This window comes from Trifolium pratense, linkage group LG7 (assembly GCF_020283565.1).
Source record: "Trifolium pratense cultivar HEN17-A07 linkage group LG7, ARS_RC_1.1, whole genome shotgun sequence".
NCBI lineage: Eukaryota > Viridiplantae > Streptophyta > Magnoliopsida > Fabales > Fabaceae > Trifolium > Trifolium pratense.
Window position 1 is genome coordinate 51,608,759 of NC_060065.1, and position 20,586 is coordinate 51,629,344.

The 20,586-nt window shown below is 32.9% G+C and overlaps 3 protein-coding genes across 3 annotated transcripts; all 3 read left to right on the top strand.

Annotated features, from left to right (window-relative positions):
• Positions 1-924: 924 nt before the first annotated feature.
• On the top strand, positions 925-6,407 carry LOC123894717 (transmembrane E3 ubiquitin-protein ligase FLY1-like). The gene is made up of 14 exons (XM_045944774.1): positions 925-1,284; positions 1,926-1,998; positions 2,325-2,452; positions 2,671-2,786; positions 3,034-3,094; positions 3,245-3,311; positions 3,400-3,477; positions 3,607-3,767; positions 3,852-3,911; positions 4,113-4,206; positions 4,355-4,537; positions 4,651-4,982; positions 5,627-5,743; positions 5,990-6,407. Exons 1-14 carry the CDS (start codon positions 1,141-1,143, stop codon positions 6,089-6,091), a joined length of 1,716 nt encoding a protein of 571 aa, XP_045800730.1. The 5' UTR covers positions 925-1,140; the 3' UTR covers positions 6,092-6,407.
• A 3,808-nt stretch (positions 6,408-10,215) lies between these two features.
• On the top strand, positions 10,216-17,678 carry LOC123894718 (putative E3 ubiquitin-protein ligase RING1a). Its single transcript, XM_045944775.1, has 10 exons — positions 10,216-10,607; positions 10,769-10,811; positions 13,894-13,952; positions 15,104-15,185; positions 15,344-15,464; positions 15,569-15,610; positions 15,861-16,376; positions 16,502-16,609; positions 16,889-17,116; positions 17,270-17,678. Exons 1-10 carry the CDS (start codon positions 10,295-10,297, stop codon positions 17,294-17,296), a joined length of 1,539 nt encoding a protein of 512 aa, XP_045800731.1. The 5' UTR covers positions 10,216-10,294; the 3' UTR covers positions 17,297-17,678.
• A 592-nt stretch (positions 17,679-18,270) lies between these two features.
• On the top strand, positions 18,271-18,870 carry LOC123894719 (non-specific lipid-transfer protein 3-like). The gene is made up of 2 exons (XM_045944776.1): positions 18,271-18,610; positions 18,703-18,870. The coding sequence occupies exons 1-2, from the start codon at positions 18,297-18,299 to the stop codon at positions 18,713-18,715; spliced, it is 327 nt and encodes a 108-aa protein (XP_045800732.1). The 5' UTR covers positions 18,271-18,296; the 3' UTR covers positions 18,716-18,870.
• Positions 18,871-20,586: the final 1,716 nt, after the last annotated feature.

A 20,586-nucleotide genomic window follows, 5' to 3' on the forward strand; every position in this document is an offset into this window, starting at 1 on the left:
GGGTGGCAAAATGGACCTACTCAATACCTTAATCGTCTTGTCTAACTCGTTTAAAAATCGGAGTGGGGACAGGGCATTGCCGAGTTGGCCCGGGCATTTATAAACTTTTTTTCTTGACTTGAAATGAAAAGTGAAGAAAAGGGTTAAATTCATGGGTGAGTTCATTGAGTTATTTATTACTTTTTAGACCCAAATTAGTTAGTAATAAGTTCCGACTTCCGAGAAACAATTTAATTCCATGTTGAATTATTAATCATTACTATTTATTATATGTTAGTCTCTTTTGAGTTATTTTTTGCTTAAAAATATGGGTCTTGTATGTGCCCTTAGGGCACATGTTAAGATATACCAAAATAGAAATTCAATATTTAATTATATAAGAAATTTAATGTTTCAAAAGTCAAAATGCACAAATTAGCATTTAATAATTTCTATTTTTGCTTCCTTAACATGTGTCTTAAGGGCACAAGTTAACATTCTCCTAAAAATATTTCTTGCTTAAGAAAATTATTATAAATATTATAAATCTATGTAAGTAAATGTATCTATAAGTATAATATAAAAAAATATTATCTATAAATAAGAAAAAGAGTTTTTTTTTTTGGCACAGTAATAAAAAGAGTTTTTTTTTGTTGATAATTTAATAAAAAGAGTTTTAATACATAGCAATGTATTTCTCAAACGTATCCCTTATTTATTTCAATTACCATATTTAGTTTATACATTAATCGATTTTTATTTTTTTTAGCTGCCTAACCTATATATATGTGATGCAATGAACCTCCATAATAGAGACTTAACAATAAAACCAAACCCAGCAAATTCTTCAACCACCCTGTTGCAATAAAACTTCACAAACAACAAACTTTTTCTTTTATTATTTGATTATTATTGTTTAGTAGTATAATATAAGCTACATTAGGTGTAAAATTGCATTTGGTAACCAATTAATTAAGCCGTTGATCTTTCGCTTTCTATATTTGATGAATGTCTCATTCCACTCACTTTGAAGCAACCCTTTTGAACTCTTTCTTTCTTTCTTAAGCTATTTTGCTATGTTGGGTTTTGTTTTATTGTCTATAATCAGTTTTAACTGAGAAGTGTGTTTTTGAATTGGAGTTTACTTTTTTGGAATTTTATATGGTTGACTTTCAAAGATTGGAACTTTTGCTGTTTCAGAGGAGAATGTGGCATGAAAATTTGTTCCATGTTGTATTTGGTTGTTGGGTTGTTCTGTTTTTACTTTGTCCTGTGTCTGGTCTCAGACCCTTAAGGGATGATCAGGTTTGTTTATAACAATTTTTCTTTTTACTTTAATTCCATTTGCTTTTTTCTATATTATATAGTATTGACTATGGTGATTGAGGAATATAGAATGTAATAAGTATGAACATGTGGATATGTGTCCGCACTATTAACTATGTAGTACCGACACTTCACGTTAAATGTGTGTCTGATGTGTCTGACACATGACAATGTATGACACTGACACAAAGCCTACACGTGTGGTTAGACTCGATTATTTCAAAATTTTAACTTTCAAATTATTACCCGTGTTAACGTGTCAAACGGTCAGTGTCGTGTCTGATGTCAATATTTACGTTGGTGCATCATAGTTATTAATTGTGGTATTGAGAATTTTGTGCTTTCGTTTTGATTTTTACCGGTTAAATTAAGTTGTGTGGGAGTTTTGTTTATATGTTACACATTAAAATTTATCTTCCATGATTAACTCTTAAGTATGTTTGAGATAGTAAATTTGCACATGTAATGCAATCCTATATGCCTTTTACTGTTATGTTAGTAGTACCTCTAAGGACTGTCATTTGATTGCAAGACATTATGTGAATTGATTCATTTTGATTGAGACAAAATCTATCTGAAGAACTCATTAATTTGCATGTTATTGTTATTGCTTCTCTCAGTTTCAATTAACAAGAAAGGACGAAAGTTTCGTAGGTCCATTTTCAGAATGGAACATAACAGGAACATACAAAGGTTTGTATTGTGTATGTGTGGTTTGTTGTTATCTTTAATTTGTAGCTTAAACTTGTTGCTCAAATGTTTTGTGTAAGCACTTATGCACAATTCAAGTCTTCCTTAAAAGTTGCTTCATGCATAGTTTGATATATGTTAAGAGGATTTATGATTTGAATATAAAGCTAAATAAGCAATCTTAACTAAATGAACTTAAGGCATTTGTATAATCATGTAATGTTAAAAGTAATTTTGTGCAATCTTACTTTGTTAATTAGTTTGTTCTGGAAAGAGTTCGAAAGTTTGAGATTATGAAGATATTTGTATGTTTACATCTTGAAATGCAGGGACTTGGAAATTTTTAGATACCGCAAATGGCTCCTCAAGATTTCCAGACACCGGAAGAACAAATGGCAATTCCATAATCACATTAAGTAGTACACGTACGACGATAACTGGAGTACATTATGTCCATGTGAGATTTTGATCTATATAGCTAATTTCCGAGAAATTATTTCATGTGTCATATAGAGGGAAAAAATTTAGTTTTGCGCCATGTAAAACCCTTTTTCTTTGTCTTAGACGAAGTGGTAAATACCACGTAAAACTCACACACATGTGAAGCACTTATTACTGTTTTAGAAAATAATTCTTAGCCTGAAATTTTCTTCTCTTTCACTCGTTTTCTGTTAGGGAATAGTTATATTCGATGATTTGTTTGACAACGAGCATGATGATGGTGGTGCTCAAATCAGCTTCGAAGGTGTATACATATGGCCTTTTAAACAGCTCAGAATGGTAACAAACAGGTAAATTTGGTCGATATCATTAATAATATGATGTACAGATCACAATTGGTTCGAATATTAAATTTCTTTTCATCCTAATTTGGCATATTTCATCTTTAATCAGTCTTCAAATGATCTTTCGTACTTGTTCAATCGTCTCTAATTAATAGTCAAATCATGTTTACAAGGAAATACCGATATTTCCTCAGAGAAAAAACTACAATATCTGAATTTGCTGAAGAATTTTTCTTGTTTCCTCTTGTTGCAGTGGAAAAGAAGGAGAGTTGAATCAGTATGAAGATTATATTTTACCGAATCCATATCGTCTTGTAACTATCTTTCTTTATGCATCGTTCTTTATTTACATTTTATATCGTCTAGTAACTATCGAATCCATACTCAACAAACTTCTTTTATAGGAAAACAACAGTGAGCATTCTGAATACTTATTTGTTATTTATATGTCTTGCCGTATACAGCTTGCAGCTTTCTCATCTCAGACACTGCAAGGTTCGTCGCGAGATAAGATGTGGAGAAGAAAACATTGTAATTTATCTAAGAAATCTGTATGCTTAGAAAGGAGATTCTGCTTTAAGTTGTTATTTACTATTTTCTACTTTTCCCCTCACTACAGCTATGATGCATGAATTGGAGAAACATTGTAATGCCGAAATTTCTGCGACGGTTTCACACTTGCCATCATCAAAATATGGTACTTGGAATAATCCTTTTAGTTCCTTTTCATTTCTCTTATATACATCGAAATGCATTCGTGTTGCAGATGAAAAAACTATACGTTTGTTCATATGACTTATCACATATTTTGTATTATTTCTTATAGAAGGCGAGCAAGACCATTTTTCTCTCGAAGGGTTAATGAAGAGTCCTCCGGTGGATGATGGCACGGACTGCTTGTCACCGTTACTATTAAATGCGACTTCTGTTATAAGAATTGATGTCGACTATAACAAAGCAGTCTACTATACTTTGATGGTTACTTTTGTATCCTTCATTAATGAATATTCTTAGAGATTTATGACTGTTATTTTCCGTTACACCGTGAACTCCTTAATATAAATATACCAGGTCTCTTTCTTGCAAGTTCTTCTGTTGAATCGTCAAATCATGCATAGCGGCACTCAATCTGTAAGACTTTGTACACTTGAAATTTATCTTGTCATAAACTTAATGAATGAAACATTGAAACTAACATAAATCTTAGAATATTTGGATGAATATGTACCATACATTATTCGAAAATGCACATCATAGATTTGTAATTTAATAATAAGTTAATAACTTACTTATGATTATCGAAGATTAATATGATTCAGAAATACTTTACAGGGAGCTGCTAAGGTGTCGATACTAATGATTGGTCAACAGGCGTTAATGGATGCCCATTTTACCCTTTTACATCTGACTATAGGAATGATAGTTGGTAAGTTAGAATGTTTCACAAGTTGTAAACTCTATGGAAAATTGCCTTGATTATTATTCCGTGCTCGTGATCACATTCGTATAAGCACTCATACACTTTGGTTTTTCTATGTATGGCTGAAAAATTGTTGATGCTTCCTATCTTGCAGAATCCTTGTTAATTGCTTTTGCAACGGTTGCATTTTTCAAGTTTGTGCTCTTCTCAATATTTGAGACGAGATATCTCATTGCCATTTGGAAGGCAGGTAGTAGGTCTTTGATTAACGCAGAAGGTTACGAGGCTCCGAGGCATGAAATGTGGCGTGAGCTTTCACTGTTACACAGTTGTTTATGTAAGTAGTCATTTGAAATTAAATTTCCTCTCTGCTAAATGATTAATTTCGGCTTTAATTTTCTTTTTTTAAGAATAGGAAAACACTTTTTAACAGTTCAGCTTCTTTTGCAGATGGGACACTGTTAATGGCAGGCATTATAAGCATGTATGAGTTACATAATCATATGAAACTGATTCTTCTTCTTATGTATACCTTTTGGATACCTCAGATAATCCGCAATGTTATTCATGATTCACGCAAACCTTTGGATCCTCATTATATATTAGGAATAACTGTTACTCGGCTCGCAATCCCATTATATATATTTGGTTTCCCGAACAACTTCATGCACATCGAACCAGACAAGAACTGGTGTGTTTGTTTGACATTGTTTCTTGGGCTTCAAGCTGTGTTTCTTCTCCTTCAACACTATCTTGGACCGCGTTGGTTCATTCCTCGTCAGGTTAGATCCGACTCTTTTCTTGGAACTTTGCAACCATTAACACATTCAGAATCTTAATTTAATTGTCCTTCCTTAAAAACTTAGTTTTAACATAATCCAATGGCATTACTTGATTCATATACACAGTCTTGTCAATTGCGTATCGCGAAAAATAGCTTACTATAACGCCGCTACAGCTTCTATTTGACAACACTTTGTACTAAATAGCGTATTGCAGAACAATATAAATTTGTTCAAAATCCGCAGCACTATAGTTGCTATTTGACAACATGCCAGTATATTTGGCTCTATTTTTAACTTTGCTCCATAGTATTCTTGTTATTCATCTTTGCCATACAATCCCCGACTCCGAGTTATGGATCACTGCCCTATGAAGCACGGACACTCCTCGGTTTAGGCATGTCTCCTACACCGACAGGACACCGTCACTTACGATTACATTGAATTATGTCATTTTTTCAAATTATTATTGGTGTCAATGTGTCGGTGTCTTTATCGTGTCCGGTGTCTGTGTCAATGCTTCATAGTCACTGCCTCTAAGTTTTCCTAAGTGAAAATAAAACATGATTCAGCATTTTACTTTTTTTGTCTGAATTTTCATGAATGCTTCTCTCTCTGTCTAAGTTATCTTCATGTTTGTATAGATGCTACCTGAGAAATACAACTATCATAGGAAGTTTGATCATACTAAAAGACATGCTACAGAATGTGTTATTTGCATGACAGACATTGATCTTTTTCGCAGAACTAGTGATTGCATGGTATGTCAAAGTAAATATAACCTTTGTATTTTCATATTAAACTTAGCATATCTTTGGTATCACGATGGATATTCAAGAATCATGGCCATCCACCGTAATTTTTCAAAAGCTACACTGCTACAGAGTGTAGCTTCTGTGAAATTACTGTGAATCACCGTGATTCTGATGTTCCACCGTGATATCAAACATAGGCTTAATTCATTACAATTTGAATTGAGACCAATGAACACTATCTTACTTGCACAGGTGACACCTTGTGATCATTTCTTCCATTCTGGTTGCTTGCAAATATGGATGGATATAAAGATGGAGTGTCCAACTTGCCGTCGCGCTTTACCATCTGCTTAGTGAGCCTTTTAGTGTTAATATCAATAGGATTAACTCAACATGGTCATTCTATAGTTCATCAATACTCACTCTCTCTGGACTTAATTATAAGTAGAAGTAACTAATTACACACAGGTTTTTTTTTTTTTTTGAAACAATTACACACAGGTTAAAAATAGTACTAGTAGTTAACTTCATTTAAATTTTTGGATGTAATCAAAAAGTGATTGCATTTTCTTAATTACCCTTTTTTTTCATTTAATTTTGTATTGGTATGTGTTTCATTGAACGATGTTTTGAGAATAATAGAAATTAATACAATTAAGTTACTTAGATTTTACATATATGATTTTGTTTATATTTGTTCAAGTATTTATGGATTCAAGTTTTACATTGTTTTGCACTTTGCTTTTGATATTACAAGAGACTTCTGAATATGGACTTTTCTGAAGATGAAGATAATCATTTGGTTTACAAATTTCTTAATGTTTAGTTTAAAACTATTTTAAAAAATAAAGTAATTTATAAAACTATTATTTCAAAAAAAGTTAATAAAAAGGTGGGGAAAAAAATCAACTTATGCATATTTGTGTAGATAAAAGACTTAAATAGGACAAAAAATAAAATAAAAAACGGATGTATTACAATTAATTAGGCCAAATACATTTAAGAATCCTTTATAATTAAGGGCCGGTAAAGTTTTGCATGTTGTATCGAATTAAACCACATGTTTTACCGCTTGTGCAGGCCTCTGTCAATTCCTTTAAGTCGTACTCCGCATGTAGAGTGTTTCACGCGTTAGCTAGGCCCTTGATCCATGTATTCTAGACCAAGGGCGAATACATGTTACCTCTATTCTATTTTAGTGAAGGGAATGTTCTAGCCTCTCTTGCAAACCTGCAAGCACAGTCCCGGGTCTCTCAATCTTCCAATCCAGCCTCCTTTCTAGATATTGACCTGAGTGGCCTTTTTCCCTCTTATTCAATTAATTACAAGGCTTGGTCTAGCCCCTTTTTAAATGTAGCTATGGAGGAGGGCTGGCGAAGGAATGTGGTACTTTTGATTCCTTATGGTCGTCAATTCAGTCCTGGATTAGTTTTTTTTTTGTGGACCCTCAAAGTCCATCTGACCATTTTCTTTAGTTCATCGACGCAGTAGGTGGCCGTCGAGCACTACAGTCTTTTTTGCAGCTTATATGGCTTATTTGCGTTTGATTTCTATGGAATGAAAGAAATCATCACCTCTTCGGTTATTCGGCAAAGACATTATCTCAACTATCGGACAAAGTTAAAATTTACTCTTTCTGGTGGTTGAAGATGACGAATGTGACTCTAGTTGCAAACTTACACAGTTGGTGGTCGAATCTCCCTTGTTATGTTTGGGAATCGACTAATGTTGTTTTTTTTTTAGTGGTACAAAAGAGGGTCGAAGCCCAACTAATGTTTTTTTTTCATGCTATCTGACACTTTGTATAACTTTTGGTATTCGGCACACCTTATGCTGGAAAGACTATTTGGTCTCTGATTTATATATATGATTCATTTTCGTTTGTTCAAAAAATAAAGTAAATAAGAATAATTTTGAAAAAAAATAATTAATGTCACTGACCGACAATTGCAAAAGAATCTTATAAAAAAAAGACGAATAGTTTGTCAAACTACACCTTATAAAAAGATCTTATAAAAAGGGACGGAGTGAGTATTTATTATTACCTTTTTCTAAGGACACTAGTACAATTAACCGGTTACACATTTATTAAGATAATTAATTATGAGTTTAATGGATATGCACCGACAATATAAAATATTTTTATACAGTTCAAAAATAATTAACTTTTCTTTATATAATAAATAGTTGTCAAATTTTTATTAAAAAAATAATTAAAGTATTTATTTTTTTCACAAGAATTAAAAGTATTTATATAGTAATAAATAGTGGTCAAATTTTTATTAAAAGTATTTATATATAATAATAAAAGTGATAGTAACCAGAGAGTATTATCTAATTGCATAAAGTGACATTAATTATAAAAAAAATAAAAAATTCTTTTATAGACTATCATTAAATCCCCGACTTCGGAGCTCCGGCACATAATTCCGATGAAAAATTCCATTAACAGATGGAAATTGACATCCCTAACTTAAATGTACAATTGCTTAAAAAAAAACCTTAAATGTACAAAGTTTTGTTTGTATATGTTAGAAATAATATAAAACCATTGATATGGCTTTATCCTAACACCTTAAGGTTTTGGGATAATCGGTTATTTGACATGGTATCAGAGCCTCTATGACTAAGTGGTCTAGAGTTCGATCCCCGCTCCCCTCACTTTCTAATTAAAAAGTGGAATTTAAGCATATGATAGGTGGGCCTATGCATTATCCACGCTTCAAGCTCAAGTGGGCTCTTGCGTGAGGGGGCGTGTTAGAAATAATATAAAACCATTGATATGGCTCTATCCTAACACCTTAAGGTTTTGGGATAATCGGTTATTTGACAGTATATGTGTTTTGTCATCTAGCCTAATGGTTAGAAATTTCACACTTAGGATCAATAAGTGGGATGTCCGAATTTCGAATCCCGATCTATACATATATAATGTGATATCTCTGTCAACTAAACTAAACTCATAAGAAATTTTTTGTTTATATTCTATCTATAAGAGCATCTCCAATGGTGATACCACTTTGGGTATCATACATTACTAATAAGTGGTCTCTACAATGTCATGTAATACTTATGCAACTTATACATATTTTGCTCCAAATGTGATATACTACTCTGAGTATTATACATTATTAACAAATAGTCTCTTTTATATTTATTTTTTTAACTGAAATTAATGATATTAAATTGATGATAAAATACCTACCGTATCATCAATTTTGATACTCTCTATGTCACATCATGGAACTCCAATAATAAAAAAAATTAAGATACGAATCATTAACTGATAATACTCTTTTTAATACTCTTATCGAACATGCTATAAAGTAAATACATATTTCAAAAAGATTGTCATTTTGAATGTATAAAACAATGCTGCTAATTTTGCATGTATTTGATGTTCATGATAAGAAGAGTTAGAGTATCCATTAGGGCCGTCTATATTACATCTTCTACTTATAAAAACTCTAAAAAAACAAAATCATCAAAGTTATTATTACTATTTTTGTAACCATATTATATAGATGGAATACATTCACTAATTTTGTAATTAATTTATATTTCAAAATAGGGATGACGACCTCTTTACTAAAATTCTTCCATTAAAATTGAAACTAAGATATAAATTTAATTTTATATGAACCAACACATATATCCATATCACGAAATTAAAACAAAAATGTTTAGAAGAGTCTCAATGGTTTTTCAATTGAAATTGATACCGAGTCTATAAGCTTAATTCTACTCAAATCCACCTAGTATAACAATAATTATTATTACTATTTTAGATGTCATATTTGGATGTTTAGTAGAACCAATATATACGGTAAAACCAAAACGAAGATGTTTAGTAGAGTCTCATCTCCTAATTAAGATTTTTCCGTCAAGTTTGAATCTGACATTCAAATTCGTTTTCACTCGAAACAATTTTTTTTTTTGTCAATTAATTTAATGACTAAAATAATTTCATCCAATACAATGAATATGTGAAAAATCTCACTTCATCCTCTGCATATTACAACGTCGTCCTACCAACTAATTAAGGTCACAGACACAATTACTTTAAGTAATAATTTTAATTACCATATATAAACGAGACACGTTCACTAACTTTATAACCAATTTACATCACGAAACCAAAACAACAACATTATCAGAGTCTCACCTCCTAACTAAGGTTTTTCCATCAAGATCGAACTCAAGATCCAAGTTCAATTGTGCAACCAATATAATTACATAAAAACTATTACTATTTTGGTCATCATATAAATGTGACACATTCATTAACTTCTAAACCAATTTATATCACGAAACCAAAACGACGATGTTTAGTACAGTCTCGTCTCGCATCCTAGTAAAGATTTTCTCCAACGAGACCAAACCCGAGATCCGAGTCCAATTCCACCCGAACCAATGTAACAAAATAGTAAAGAAAAATAAAGGAAAATAAAAAAACCTTACAATAAATACCTCAATCTCAATCTCATTCTTCTTCTTCTTCAACTCGCGAGAGAGTTAACAATCTCTCTCTCTCTCTCTCTCTCTCTCTGAACAACAATGCCAGCCCAGAAGCGTTCCTTACCTGAGTTCATGGACGATGAAGAAACTTCACAGCTTGTTCACCATTCTCGCCATGTCAAACATCAACAGAACAACCGCGACCCACTCTTCATCGACCAACAACAACAACAGCACCAAGTCGAAGAAGATGAAGAAGAAGAAGAAGATGATGATGATGATGATCAGCAAGAGCACGATGAGGAAGAAGATGAGCAAGGAGAAGAAGAGGAAGATGAAGAAGAGGCTGAAGATGATGATGGTGGTGATGAAGATGAGCAGCACAATAACGATGACAAAGAAAAATCACAGGGTAATGTTTCAGCTTTTTATTTAAGCTCTTTTTTTTTCGTTTAGCTTTTTGATCACATGGTTTTTTCAGTGACCCAATTTGTTTTTCTTTACTGGGTTGAGCTTTGTTTTTGGTTTTGTGGTTCTTCATGCTCTAAAGTTTTCATCTTTTTCTGTTTTCAGATTCCGATGAAGACCCATCTTCTGATGATGAAGAAAAGCCTGAGTACTCTCTCTTTCTCTCACTCTTTCATATGCATTGCTTCTTAACTTCTGTTTGGTGCTTTTTTTGTTTTTTACTAGATTCATTTTTTGATCTTGTGGTTGTTGTTTCTCTATTTTGAGGTAGCTGTTGGTTGTGAATTTTACTGTTTATGTGTTTGTATCGTTGAATTGATGATATCGGTTCGCGTCATTTGAGCTGTGATGTCTGTATTTTCTGAATCTTTTCTCATTTGATTTGTCATTGTTAATTTGCATGCTAGATTTTGATCGAAGTAAGTAATTATTTTGGTGTAGATTTTGATTACTTAGTCCACTATTTTTCAGTTTTGGATTTAGCATCAATCAACATCTATGATCTCTTTGGATGAATTATTTTCTTCACTGTGTGTTATGCTACAGATACATACAACTGTTGAACTTTACTAGTCATGAAAATTCTTAGGTTAAGTAGAGTTCAAAATTGTTTGTATCATGTGAACTGGTTGTTCTGATTTGGATGGTAAATGTTCAAAACCAATTAATTTTTTTTTAAGGATTGTCATATAATCATTTCATAATCAGTGTTGTTACTTGGTGTATCTTTGGGTTGGCGTTGAGTTTGATAAATCATTGTGGCGGTGTGATTTTGTTGTGCATGTTGTGATTTGTGGTGAGATAAGTAGAATTATAGTGAACCACTGCATTTTGGAGCTTCAACAAAATCACCGTGTTACCATGATTTTGGCAAACTCACCGCTCATCGAAACATACTCACTAGCTTTTTTTTCTCTAAATTATGGTGGTCTATTGTGATTCTACCAAACTCACCGTCAATGACATGCATGTTTTCCTCTGCATTCCTTCAATGTATGTGCATGGTTGTTAACCATTCCTTGTGCTAGCAGTGCTATTGATTGCGGAAGGCCAAAAGTTCACTATTTTAAGGTGACATAAGATATCATCGTTCACAAATTGGCCATAGTGATTTGAAAAGAAAAAAAACTGGTACCGCAATCCGCATGGCCGCAATTTGATAGCACTGGTGGCTATAGGGGCAAAAAAGTGCATCTTTCACTGGAGAAATGTGTTAACATCAGAAGATATAGAAAACACCAAGTTATTTTTTTCATATTCAGACTATTCTACCCCTTTAGCATATATCATCAGGAAGTTAGATCACTGCCCTTTTTGTTTTTCATCATAGTTATCTATGAAGCCTGATAGGCGTGCCTGAACCTAAAAGGCATGTATCCCGATCTGCAACCTGATCCCTTCCGTATCATTGTCTTAGTACCCCTTCCGTATTATTGTCTCAGTTCATTGTCTTAGTACCCCTTCCGTATCATTGTCTCAGTACCTTAGATGTGTTTGCCTTCCAAAATATTGAAATTCATGGTAATTTGATGCTTTATCGTAATTTTGGTCAGTGCTATATTGTCTTGAACATGTTGATTAGTGAGTATACTTGAAGTTTTGGAAGGATGACATGTGTACATTCATCTGGTAAAAATGAAGTTTTGAGTGACATTGTTCTGATTTAAGTTTTGAATGAAGAATTGAAGATTTACTTTAAATATTGTTTTCTCTTCTTATGAATATTATCCTTGAAAGGAGTTAATGATTATAAACATGCTGTTTAGCAGTACAAGTTGATGATAAAAATTTGGCATGTTTGGAAGTATGTTACCTTGTTGGCAAAGTCCAAATGTTTCTACACGATGTATTAGGAAATGATAATTCAGAATATCGTGTTGCTTTGGTTTATATTTTTTAGGCAAAATTGCTCCGGCCGTCCTTTATATTATTTATTCAGTTATTTGTACCAAATTAGTCCTTTAAGTTTCATAAGGTGCGCACCGTTGATTTTTTTTTAGTTTTCTGTCGAGCTCTATTAAACATGTTTGTCCGTTTTGACTTTTGATGCTGATGTGGACATTATGTACCTATGTGACCATTGACATTAGAATCTGACTCATTATTTGAGTTTATTTATTTTATTAAAAAATCATGTTAGATTGTCCCTTTCAAAAAAAACCAAAATTTGAAATTTTGGAAAAACCCCTCCATGGTTTTAAGTTTATCTTCTTCCTCTTTGTATCTTCTTCCCTTTACCGTTCACCAAACCCTAGATTTCAGAATTTAAATGCATTACCCCCATGGAAGAAAGATCAAAACTTTAATTTCAATCTCATATTTATTCAATGGTACCATCACCTTTTCTCTCATTGTTCACAAAACCATTGTGGTGAAACCATTCACCATCTTCCCTTCCACCTACACTCACCATCTCCTTCAAACCACCATGAAAACCATTCTTCTTTGGACCACACCTCACAAAGCCACCATAAAAATCAACCTTTTTTGAATGTTCAATTCTATCAGCAAGTCTGCAGCCAAGTTTGCAAACTGTGTTTCAGCTGCTACTGACAGTATTAACTGTTCTGTGAAAAATGGCTGCTAAGAGTGAAATTTCTTTAGTAGAGCTGCTTAGAGAATTTAGATAATCAAGGAGGGTGGTTACCATCTTGTAGTCAGTGGCGGATGTATGGCAAACACATTGGGGGCTCAAGCCCCCACAAGTAAATGAAAATCTTCCATAATAATATAATTCTATGTTTATTGTGAAGAAAATATTATTATAAATTTTTTTAAGCCCCCATAAAATTTAGAAAAATGTTAATATGTGACTTAAAGACACATGTTAAGGAACTATATAGAACAATTTGCATTGAAATGTGAAAATCCAACATTGAATATATTTAACACGAATGAAAATTTTGTAATAGTCACACATATCAAAAACTTTTCTTAAAAGCCATAATTTTTTTATAGAGGTTTCTATAATAAAAAATAGAAAATATTTTTTAGCCCCAACCAAAGAAAATTTCTGGATCCGCCACTGCTTGTAGTGTTACTTGTGTCCAAGTCCCAACTATTAAAAAGCTGATAAATTTATTTATTATATCGACAATCTAGGGACATGATTTTCTAACATCCAAATTGATAGGTGTGTGTGTGTGTGTGTATGTCCTGCATCCCATATTAAATTGTTCTTTCTATCGAGTTTATGTAAATATATGCTCATTTTCTTGTTTTGCTTGCAGATATGTGTACATAGAACTTGCGAATATTCGTAAAGATGTCCAATGTCCAATTTGCCTCGGTATGTTTTTGTTCAACCTTTCTGATTGGTATATTGGGCAGCGACTTGTATGTGATTATGATTTTTACTACATTTAACATGTACCTGATCTCTAGAGTAGGATATATATCCTGCTATTATCAACTCTATGTGCACAATGATGCATAGTAGCATTCAGTTAATTGTTCATTTCAAGATCATGTGCAATGGAGAGTCTTCTATGCTAATGCTTCTTTTATATTTGCTAATCCTGCTTTTATATTTTGTTCCATATTCTCTATTGTGTCTAATACTATCACCTACACCATTCTTAGAAATTCGATCATAGTGAAGGAATGAATATATATGTATCTCATGCTTGTCAATTGTAATTATATGAAGGATGCTGATTTTTTAGTATACTTTATTGGTCAGGCCATTAATACTATTGTATGGTCTATATATTGTAACAGTAGAATAAGTTCACTCATTTGAGTCTCATGAATGACTTTGATGTGTTAGATGCAATGATGAAATGTATCTGTATTTTGACAAGAATAAGTCTCAGTTGAATAATCAATTTCCTAGTTTCATCTAACTTTGGAACTCCAACTATCCTTCCTAATTTTATTCTACACATTATTTTCAAATGGGGTTTTAATGCAATTTTTTTTTTGTATCCTGATATTTATTATGGCAAGGATAATACAGCTGAATTCAAAATAGCCGTGAACAGAAAGTTGAAGTGCAGAAAATACTTTGAATTATCTTATCTGGAAAACTAATATAGAGAATTGTACAAAATAAGTGACCATGGCTTAAAAATATTGTCGATAATGGAATTTATTTTACGCTTAGAAGTTTTTTCATAATCTTGTTTATGTCATTTGTTACTTGGAATACATTCGATACACTAATTACTTGTGAACTCTGATTTAAAAGGTAAAAAATTGTTAACTCATTTCTATAAATGGGGCATGCTATTTGAATGACATGGAAAGTTTCATATACTTTATTAGCACTAGATGTCATTTCTATAGTGTGATTGATTTCCTTCTTCCATGCAATTTCAAATTTTATTATGATTTTTTTCCCTTCAAACCTGCAGCTTAATTTATGCTTGAATTATGGAAAACATTTCCTAAATGCTGATTTCTCGAAGACTCACCATGCATTTTTTGTGTTTGAAACAGGTATTATTAAGAAAACAAGAACTGTTATGGAATGCTTGCACCGCTTTTGCAGGGAATGCATTGACAAATCAATGCGGCTGGGGTAAGTCGCATGAACCATTCCATCTTTATTTCCTTAGCTATTTAATATGCTACTGATAATTGCAATTGAAGTCCTTGTCTGTGTCGTGCACATGCTTATTAGAAGACACAATGCAATATCTGTATGCGATCAGATTTATCATATATGTATCATCTCAGGAACAATGAATGTCCTGCTTGCCGCACACACTGCGCCAGCCGTCGCTCCTTGAGAGATGATCCAAACTATGATGCCCTTATTGCTGTTTTATATCCAAATATTGAGAAGTATGAGGAAGAGGTATAATTTGACATGTTCACTACTTTGTACTAATATATACATGGTCCTGTTTACATGCAACTTTTGTAAAATTTAACTGGTGATACCACTCTGTCCAATTGCAGGAGCTTGAATTTCGTGAAGAGGAGAAGAACCGAAATAAGCAGGTCAATGTTTATTGAGTAAACATATATTATATATATGCATGCTTTCAGCTTAATTATTGTGCACAATAATTACACTAGCAACAACCCATGTTTTACTGATTAATGTTGAGTTGTTGACTATCTACATGGCTGTCGTAACATAGCGACTGAATACATATCTTATAAAATGAATATTAATTTAAACTTATCAGTCATAATCAACATTATCTCTGAGTTATTAAATCTTAGCGTTCTAGCTTTTTTCTGGCAGATTCAAGCTTCAATAGCAAAAGTATTTCAACGGCAATCTGAAGCACTAGGCAAGAAACGTAAAGATACACCAGGTTCAAGTTCATTTGTGACAAGATCACAGCGTAATCAAAGAAACCTTCAGTCTAGGAGACAAAATCAAACGACTGATGTTCAAGGATCTGAAAATGACGAAAATGGCAATAATGACAGAGACTCGTCTTCTGGCGATGAGCGCGGCACAGAACACCGACAGAGAAAACGAAAGAGATGGACCAGGGTTCGCCCCTCTCAGCCCTCATCATCACTGGCAAGTCCTGATGGTGGAAGCGTAGAAAGTGATACGGATATAAATAGAGAAAATCGAGGAACTTCAAGGCAGGTGACAAAACCTAGAAAGCTTACTTGGGGTAGGGGTGGTTTTCGGAGCAACACGAGATATGGAAGTGGTGGTGGTAGTAACAGCAAAAATTCCCGCAGTGGTCGAATGTCTAAGTTGGTTGACCATCTCAAAAACTTGGATGAAAACACTGCTGAGGTATAGATTATTATCCTTTTCCCCCTGTAATGGACCGATGAAATATGTTACTAATTGTTTCTTTATTATACTTGTATTCTTATTTTTGTTGAATTTACAAATAGATGCTATATTTTTGTTTACAGTTTGAAGTTCATCTCATGTTTATTTCTCCGGACAAAGAAACTACACCAAGTTTGGAGAAGCTTCACCTGAGTTGCCGACCAACTTTGTCTGTCAAGAACCTTTATGAAGTGAGATCCTCTTTTTCTTTGATCTCTACTTTTTGGCAGGGATAGTTTTTTTGATGAGTAGGAATCGAACTTTGTACTCGTTGATTTACAACTCTCACTGCACACTAGCAGTGATAGTTTTTTATTAACTTTAATCTATGCCTCCACCATAATGCTTTGTCAATATATTAGCTCTGCTTAACTCTTTCGATAAAAGTGGTTATATAATATGCTTTGTCAATGAACCGATGTTTATTTTCTTAAGATTGATTGTCTAATCTTTTTGTATTTTATTCATAGTATGTTGCTAGTCAGACACCTTTGAAAGCTGAAGAAGTTGAGATACTGGCAGTTAAAGGATGCAGCGGTGTAAATTGTGACAAGTCAACTGATGAGAATTCACTCCCGGATTGTGATGAGCTAACATCACTGGTTATAGATCCACAAAAAGATGAACTAGAAGTTTTGCAAGCTCATGAAACTGTGGCAGAGATTAGATCCAAAAGCATATCTAAAAGGGGCCATTTGGTGAGTATTAAGGTGTTTCTTCCCCTCCCCTATGAAGCACAAACAATGACACACTGATAATAAATTTGAGAAAATAAACTAATTCAATATAAGTACATGTGTCAGAAGTTTCGGTGCTATGTAAATGAAAAGCTTTTTTTTCCCTCGTTGCAGATTCTGGCATACAAGAGGAAGGTCTAGGAGGGCATTATAGTATTTGGTTTGGTTGGCAGGTGTTTGAGATGGACAACAATGGAATGAACTTCTTGTGTGTGTACAGAAAATACAAAAGACCAGTTGCCTCAAGTCTTTTTTCCTAGTTGCACCTCATAATAGTGAATAAAGTTATTCTATAGTATACTAAATACCATAAGTTATCCTACCATTGTGATATGCTCAATAAGTTTTAGAGATATATACTTCCTAAAATATTGGTTATAATTTCAGTTTCATAGAATTTTTAGTGTTAATTATCAGATGAAGTTTAAGTGTTTCAAAATTGGTGTTTTGAATGTATGATGGATTGTAACTTTTTTTGGTAAACCAAATGTATCTTCCGCGCAACTGCGGTAATTGAGATTCATTTAAGGAGTTGATTTCTCCCAACAAGTGTTTTCCATACGTACTAGCCGAAGATCGAACTCAGGACCAAATAGTTTTTTTTTTTTTAAGCAAGGACCAAATAGTTAAGGGACCACTTGTGCTACACTCTGTGTTGGTTTTCTCATGTTTTCTTAGCGAGCAACTTGTTGGTTTGTGTCATTTTTATTACAAGAAAGTAAAGAACAACACGTGTCACACGACGACAACAGTGTGTGTGCGCGCGCACACATGTCTTTGCCACATGTATAAAATGCCACGTATGAGCTTCCTTCCAACATGGAAAAAGGAATATTCACTGCCAAATATAAACATGTTTAGAGGCTACCTACCTCTGCATAATAAATTGAATGAATCAATTTACTAAAATTGGATTAGTGTTGGAAATTTTTCTAGTAAAAAATTCTTAACAACTTTCCATAATTCATGTGTCCATGATGAAACTTGCACATTTCTTAGGTACATAGAAAATTATATTAAAAATATCTACAATACGTGCTTGATTTATATACTTTGTATGAGATATATAAATATCTTCAAAGACATTATTATATATCATAGCCAAAGTACTCAACTAGAAAAACAATATTTATTTTACAATATGGCTCACCTTGTAGCTTTCATTACTCTTTTTCTCATAACAATGTGTCCAATTTCTTCATCAATATCTTGTGATAATGTGTATTGGGAATTTGTAACATGTCTTAGGTACCTTGCAACTTATGAAACTGATCCAACATCACGTTGTTGCAAAACTGTAGCTAAACTGAATAAGGATGTTGAAACTATTTGTGAATGTATTGAGAATTTGGCAAATGATTTAGATATCCGTTTTGATCTTTCTCGTATTAATGATCTTCCAAACAAATGTCATGAACCAAAATCTTTGCCTATTTTCAATATGAATTGTACCAAGTAATTAAATATTCTTCCAATACACTATCATCTCTTTTATATTCACTTTGTTTATTATGTTGATTATTAATGAGAGTTTTGTCTTTCCGCAGGATTAATCACTGAATGGAGGTGTACTTGGTGGAAAATGGGAGGTGTGAAAAATAAAATAAAGGGTTTAAAATGAGTAATTAATGAAATACATTTTATTTTTTCTATACTTGTTAATCGTTTTTCCTTGGTCAATAAAAGAAGAAACTACGAGCTATTGTGATATATTAAAGTAATTTGATGTTAAACCAAAATTCACTTTTTTTTAGAAAAACTGGTTTACTGACTTTGTAAAAAAAAACAGAAAACGATTTTTTCAAAATTGGCAACGAAACAAATTATTGGCTGAGTCGCGTACTAGGTCGCTTTCTTTAAGACGTTTCGCGGAACTACTCGAAGAAGTGCACTGTAGTATATCAACCGCGAAGTTCCCAGGATAAAACAGCCGTTTTCAATGAAAATACTGAAGCACTACTGCACTGCAGTGATCGGACAGAATTACACCAAATATGGTTCGAAAATTCGAACCACTCTAATTGATATACGAATATCAATTCTACGGTTACAACCGTTCAAATATTGAAACAACAATAATTTAAAACGAAGAAGAAAAATAGAGAGGAAAGAAAGCAGTTTCTCAGAATGCAGAGAAAAAGAAAAGTGATTTTCAAACTGAAGAAATGAAGTGTATTTATAGGCAAGTAGGGAGCTGGAATCAGAGAATTTTCAGGAGCTGAAATTGCTCAGTCAAAATTCCAAACGTGGCAAAAAATCAGGGACACGTATTTTTGACCGTTTAACAGATAAAAATCTGTTTCATACTTGGTCTAAGCACATTTAACATGTGCGAATTAAGGGACACGCATAAAAGAAATTTAAATTCAAAAATTTCTTTTTTCTTAGTATTAAAAAATTAATATATCACCCAAGCCCAAGCCCAAGCGCGGCCCGAGCCGGCCGGACGGCGGCGCGCGCGCGATATTTGACATTGTGTGCGGTCTCCCTTTCTTACAAAAGTGGGTACCCCAAGGGCACACCCTTGGGTTGCCACCTTGTGGTATATAAACACTACCAAGTAGTGTGATCTTTCCAATGTGGGACTCAAAGAGTCTTTTTTCAATTCACACTTTACATGGTTCTTACACTTGTGTTTATTTCAATACCAAGTTTCCTCCAATTCTTCATCATGTTCCAACAATTACATATAGGTCAAAAGATATTTTAAGTTTAATGTTTGTAATCACTAGATCTTTAAGTTTTTAAGGTAAAAAAAATATGTATTTTAAATTTCTAATTTGTTACACCATTATCCTTCGAGTTATCCTACATTTACAAAAATGTTGATGTGATCCTTAATTCTAATGTTAACCATGATGAATTTGATGTTCAATCTGATGTGAACCATGAGCCCAAGACATTTGAGGCCCAACTAGAAGGGAGGATAGCTGGAAAAGGGTTATAGTGCAAAAATTTAGAAACTTAAAGGATCGATTTGTTAGCTAAAAAATTTAAAAGATTTGTTAGCATTTTCCTATATATTTATTACCTAAAAAACTTAAATGACCTAACTATTACAAACGCAAAACTTAAAGAACTTTTAGATATATTTGACCATAAATATATCTTATCTTAAATATCGATCACATACTTAAAAAGGTGAATTTTGGGCTTAGACACTCATCTTTATAAAAAGGAGAATGTTAACTTGTGCCCTTAAGGGCACATGTTAAGAAGATAAATGTGGAAAAAATTTATTGAACTTGTGCTGTATTCAATTATCTAAACATTAAATTATTTGTATCATTAAATGCTATATTTCTATTTTTAGGTAGCTTAACATGTGCCCTTAGGGAACAAGTTAACATGACCCTTATAAAAAAAAGGGTGAATTTTGGGTTATATGGTCAAAATAGGTCGTATGAATAGTACACAGTAAAAAACATGTC

What these genes read in the sequence shown, in the direction of transcription:
- LOC123894717 (XM_045944774.1), top strand. Translation starts at nt 1,141, where the DNA reads ATGGTTGACTTTCAAAGATTGGAACTTTTGCTGTTTCAGAGGAGAATG. An exon ending in GACCCTTAAGGGATGATCAG is followed by an intron (nt 1,285 to 1,925) that starts GTTTGTTTATAA and finishes TGCTTCTCTCAG; the next exon opens with TTTCAATTAACAAGAAAGGA. An exon ending in TACCGAATCCATATCGTCTT is followed by an intron (nt 3,095 to 3,244) that starts GTAACTATCTTT and finishes TGCCGTATACAG; the next exon opens with CTTGCAGCTTTCTCATCTCA.
- LOC123894719 (XM_045944776.1), top strand. Translation starts at nt 18,297, where the DNA reads ATGGCTCACCTTGTAGCTTTCATTACTCTTTTTCTCATAACAATGTGT.
- LOC123894718 (XM_045944775.1), top strand. Translation starts at nt 10,295, where the DNA reads ATGCCAGCCCAGAAGCGTTCCTTACCTGAGTTCATGGACGATGAAGAA. An exon ending in TGACAAAGAAAAATCACAGG is followed by an intron (nt 10,608 to 10,768) that starts GTAATGTTTCAG and finishes TTCTGTTTTCAG; the next exon opens with ATTCCGATGAAGACCCATCT. An exon ending in CTGTCAAGAACCTTTATGAA is followed by an intron (nt 16,610 to 16,888) that starts GTGAGATCCTCT and finishes TTTTATTCATAG; the next exon opens with TATGTTGCTAGTCAGACACC.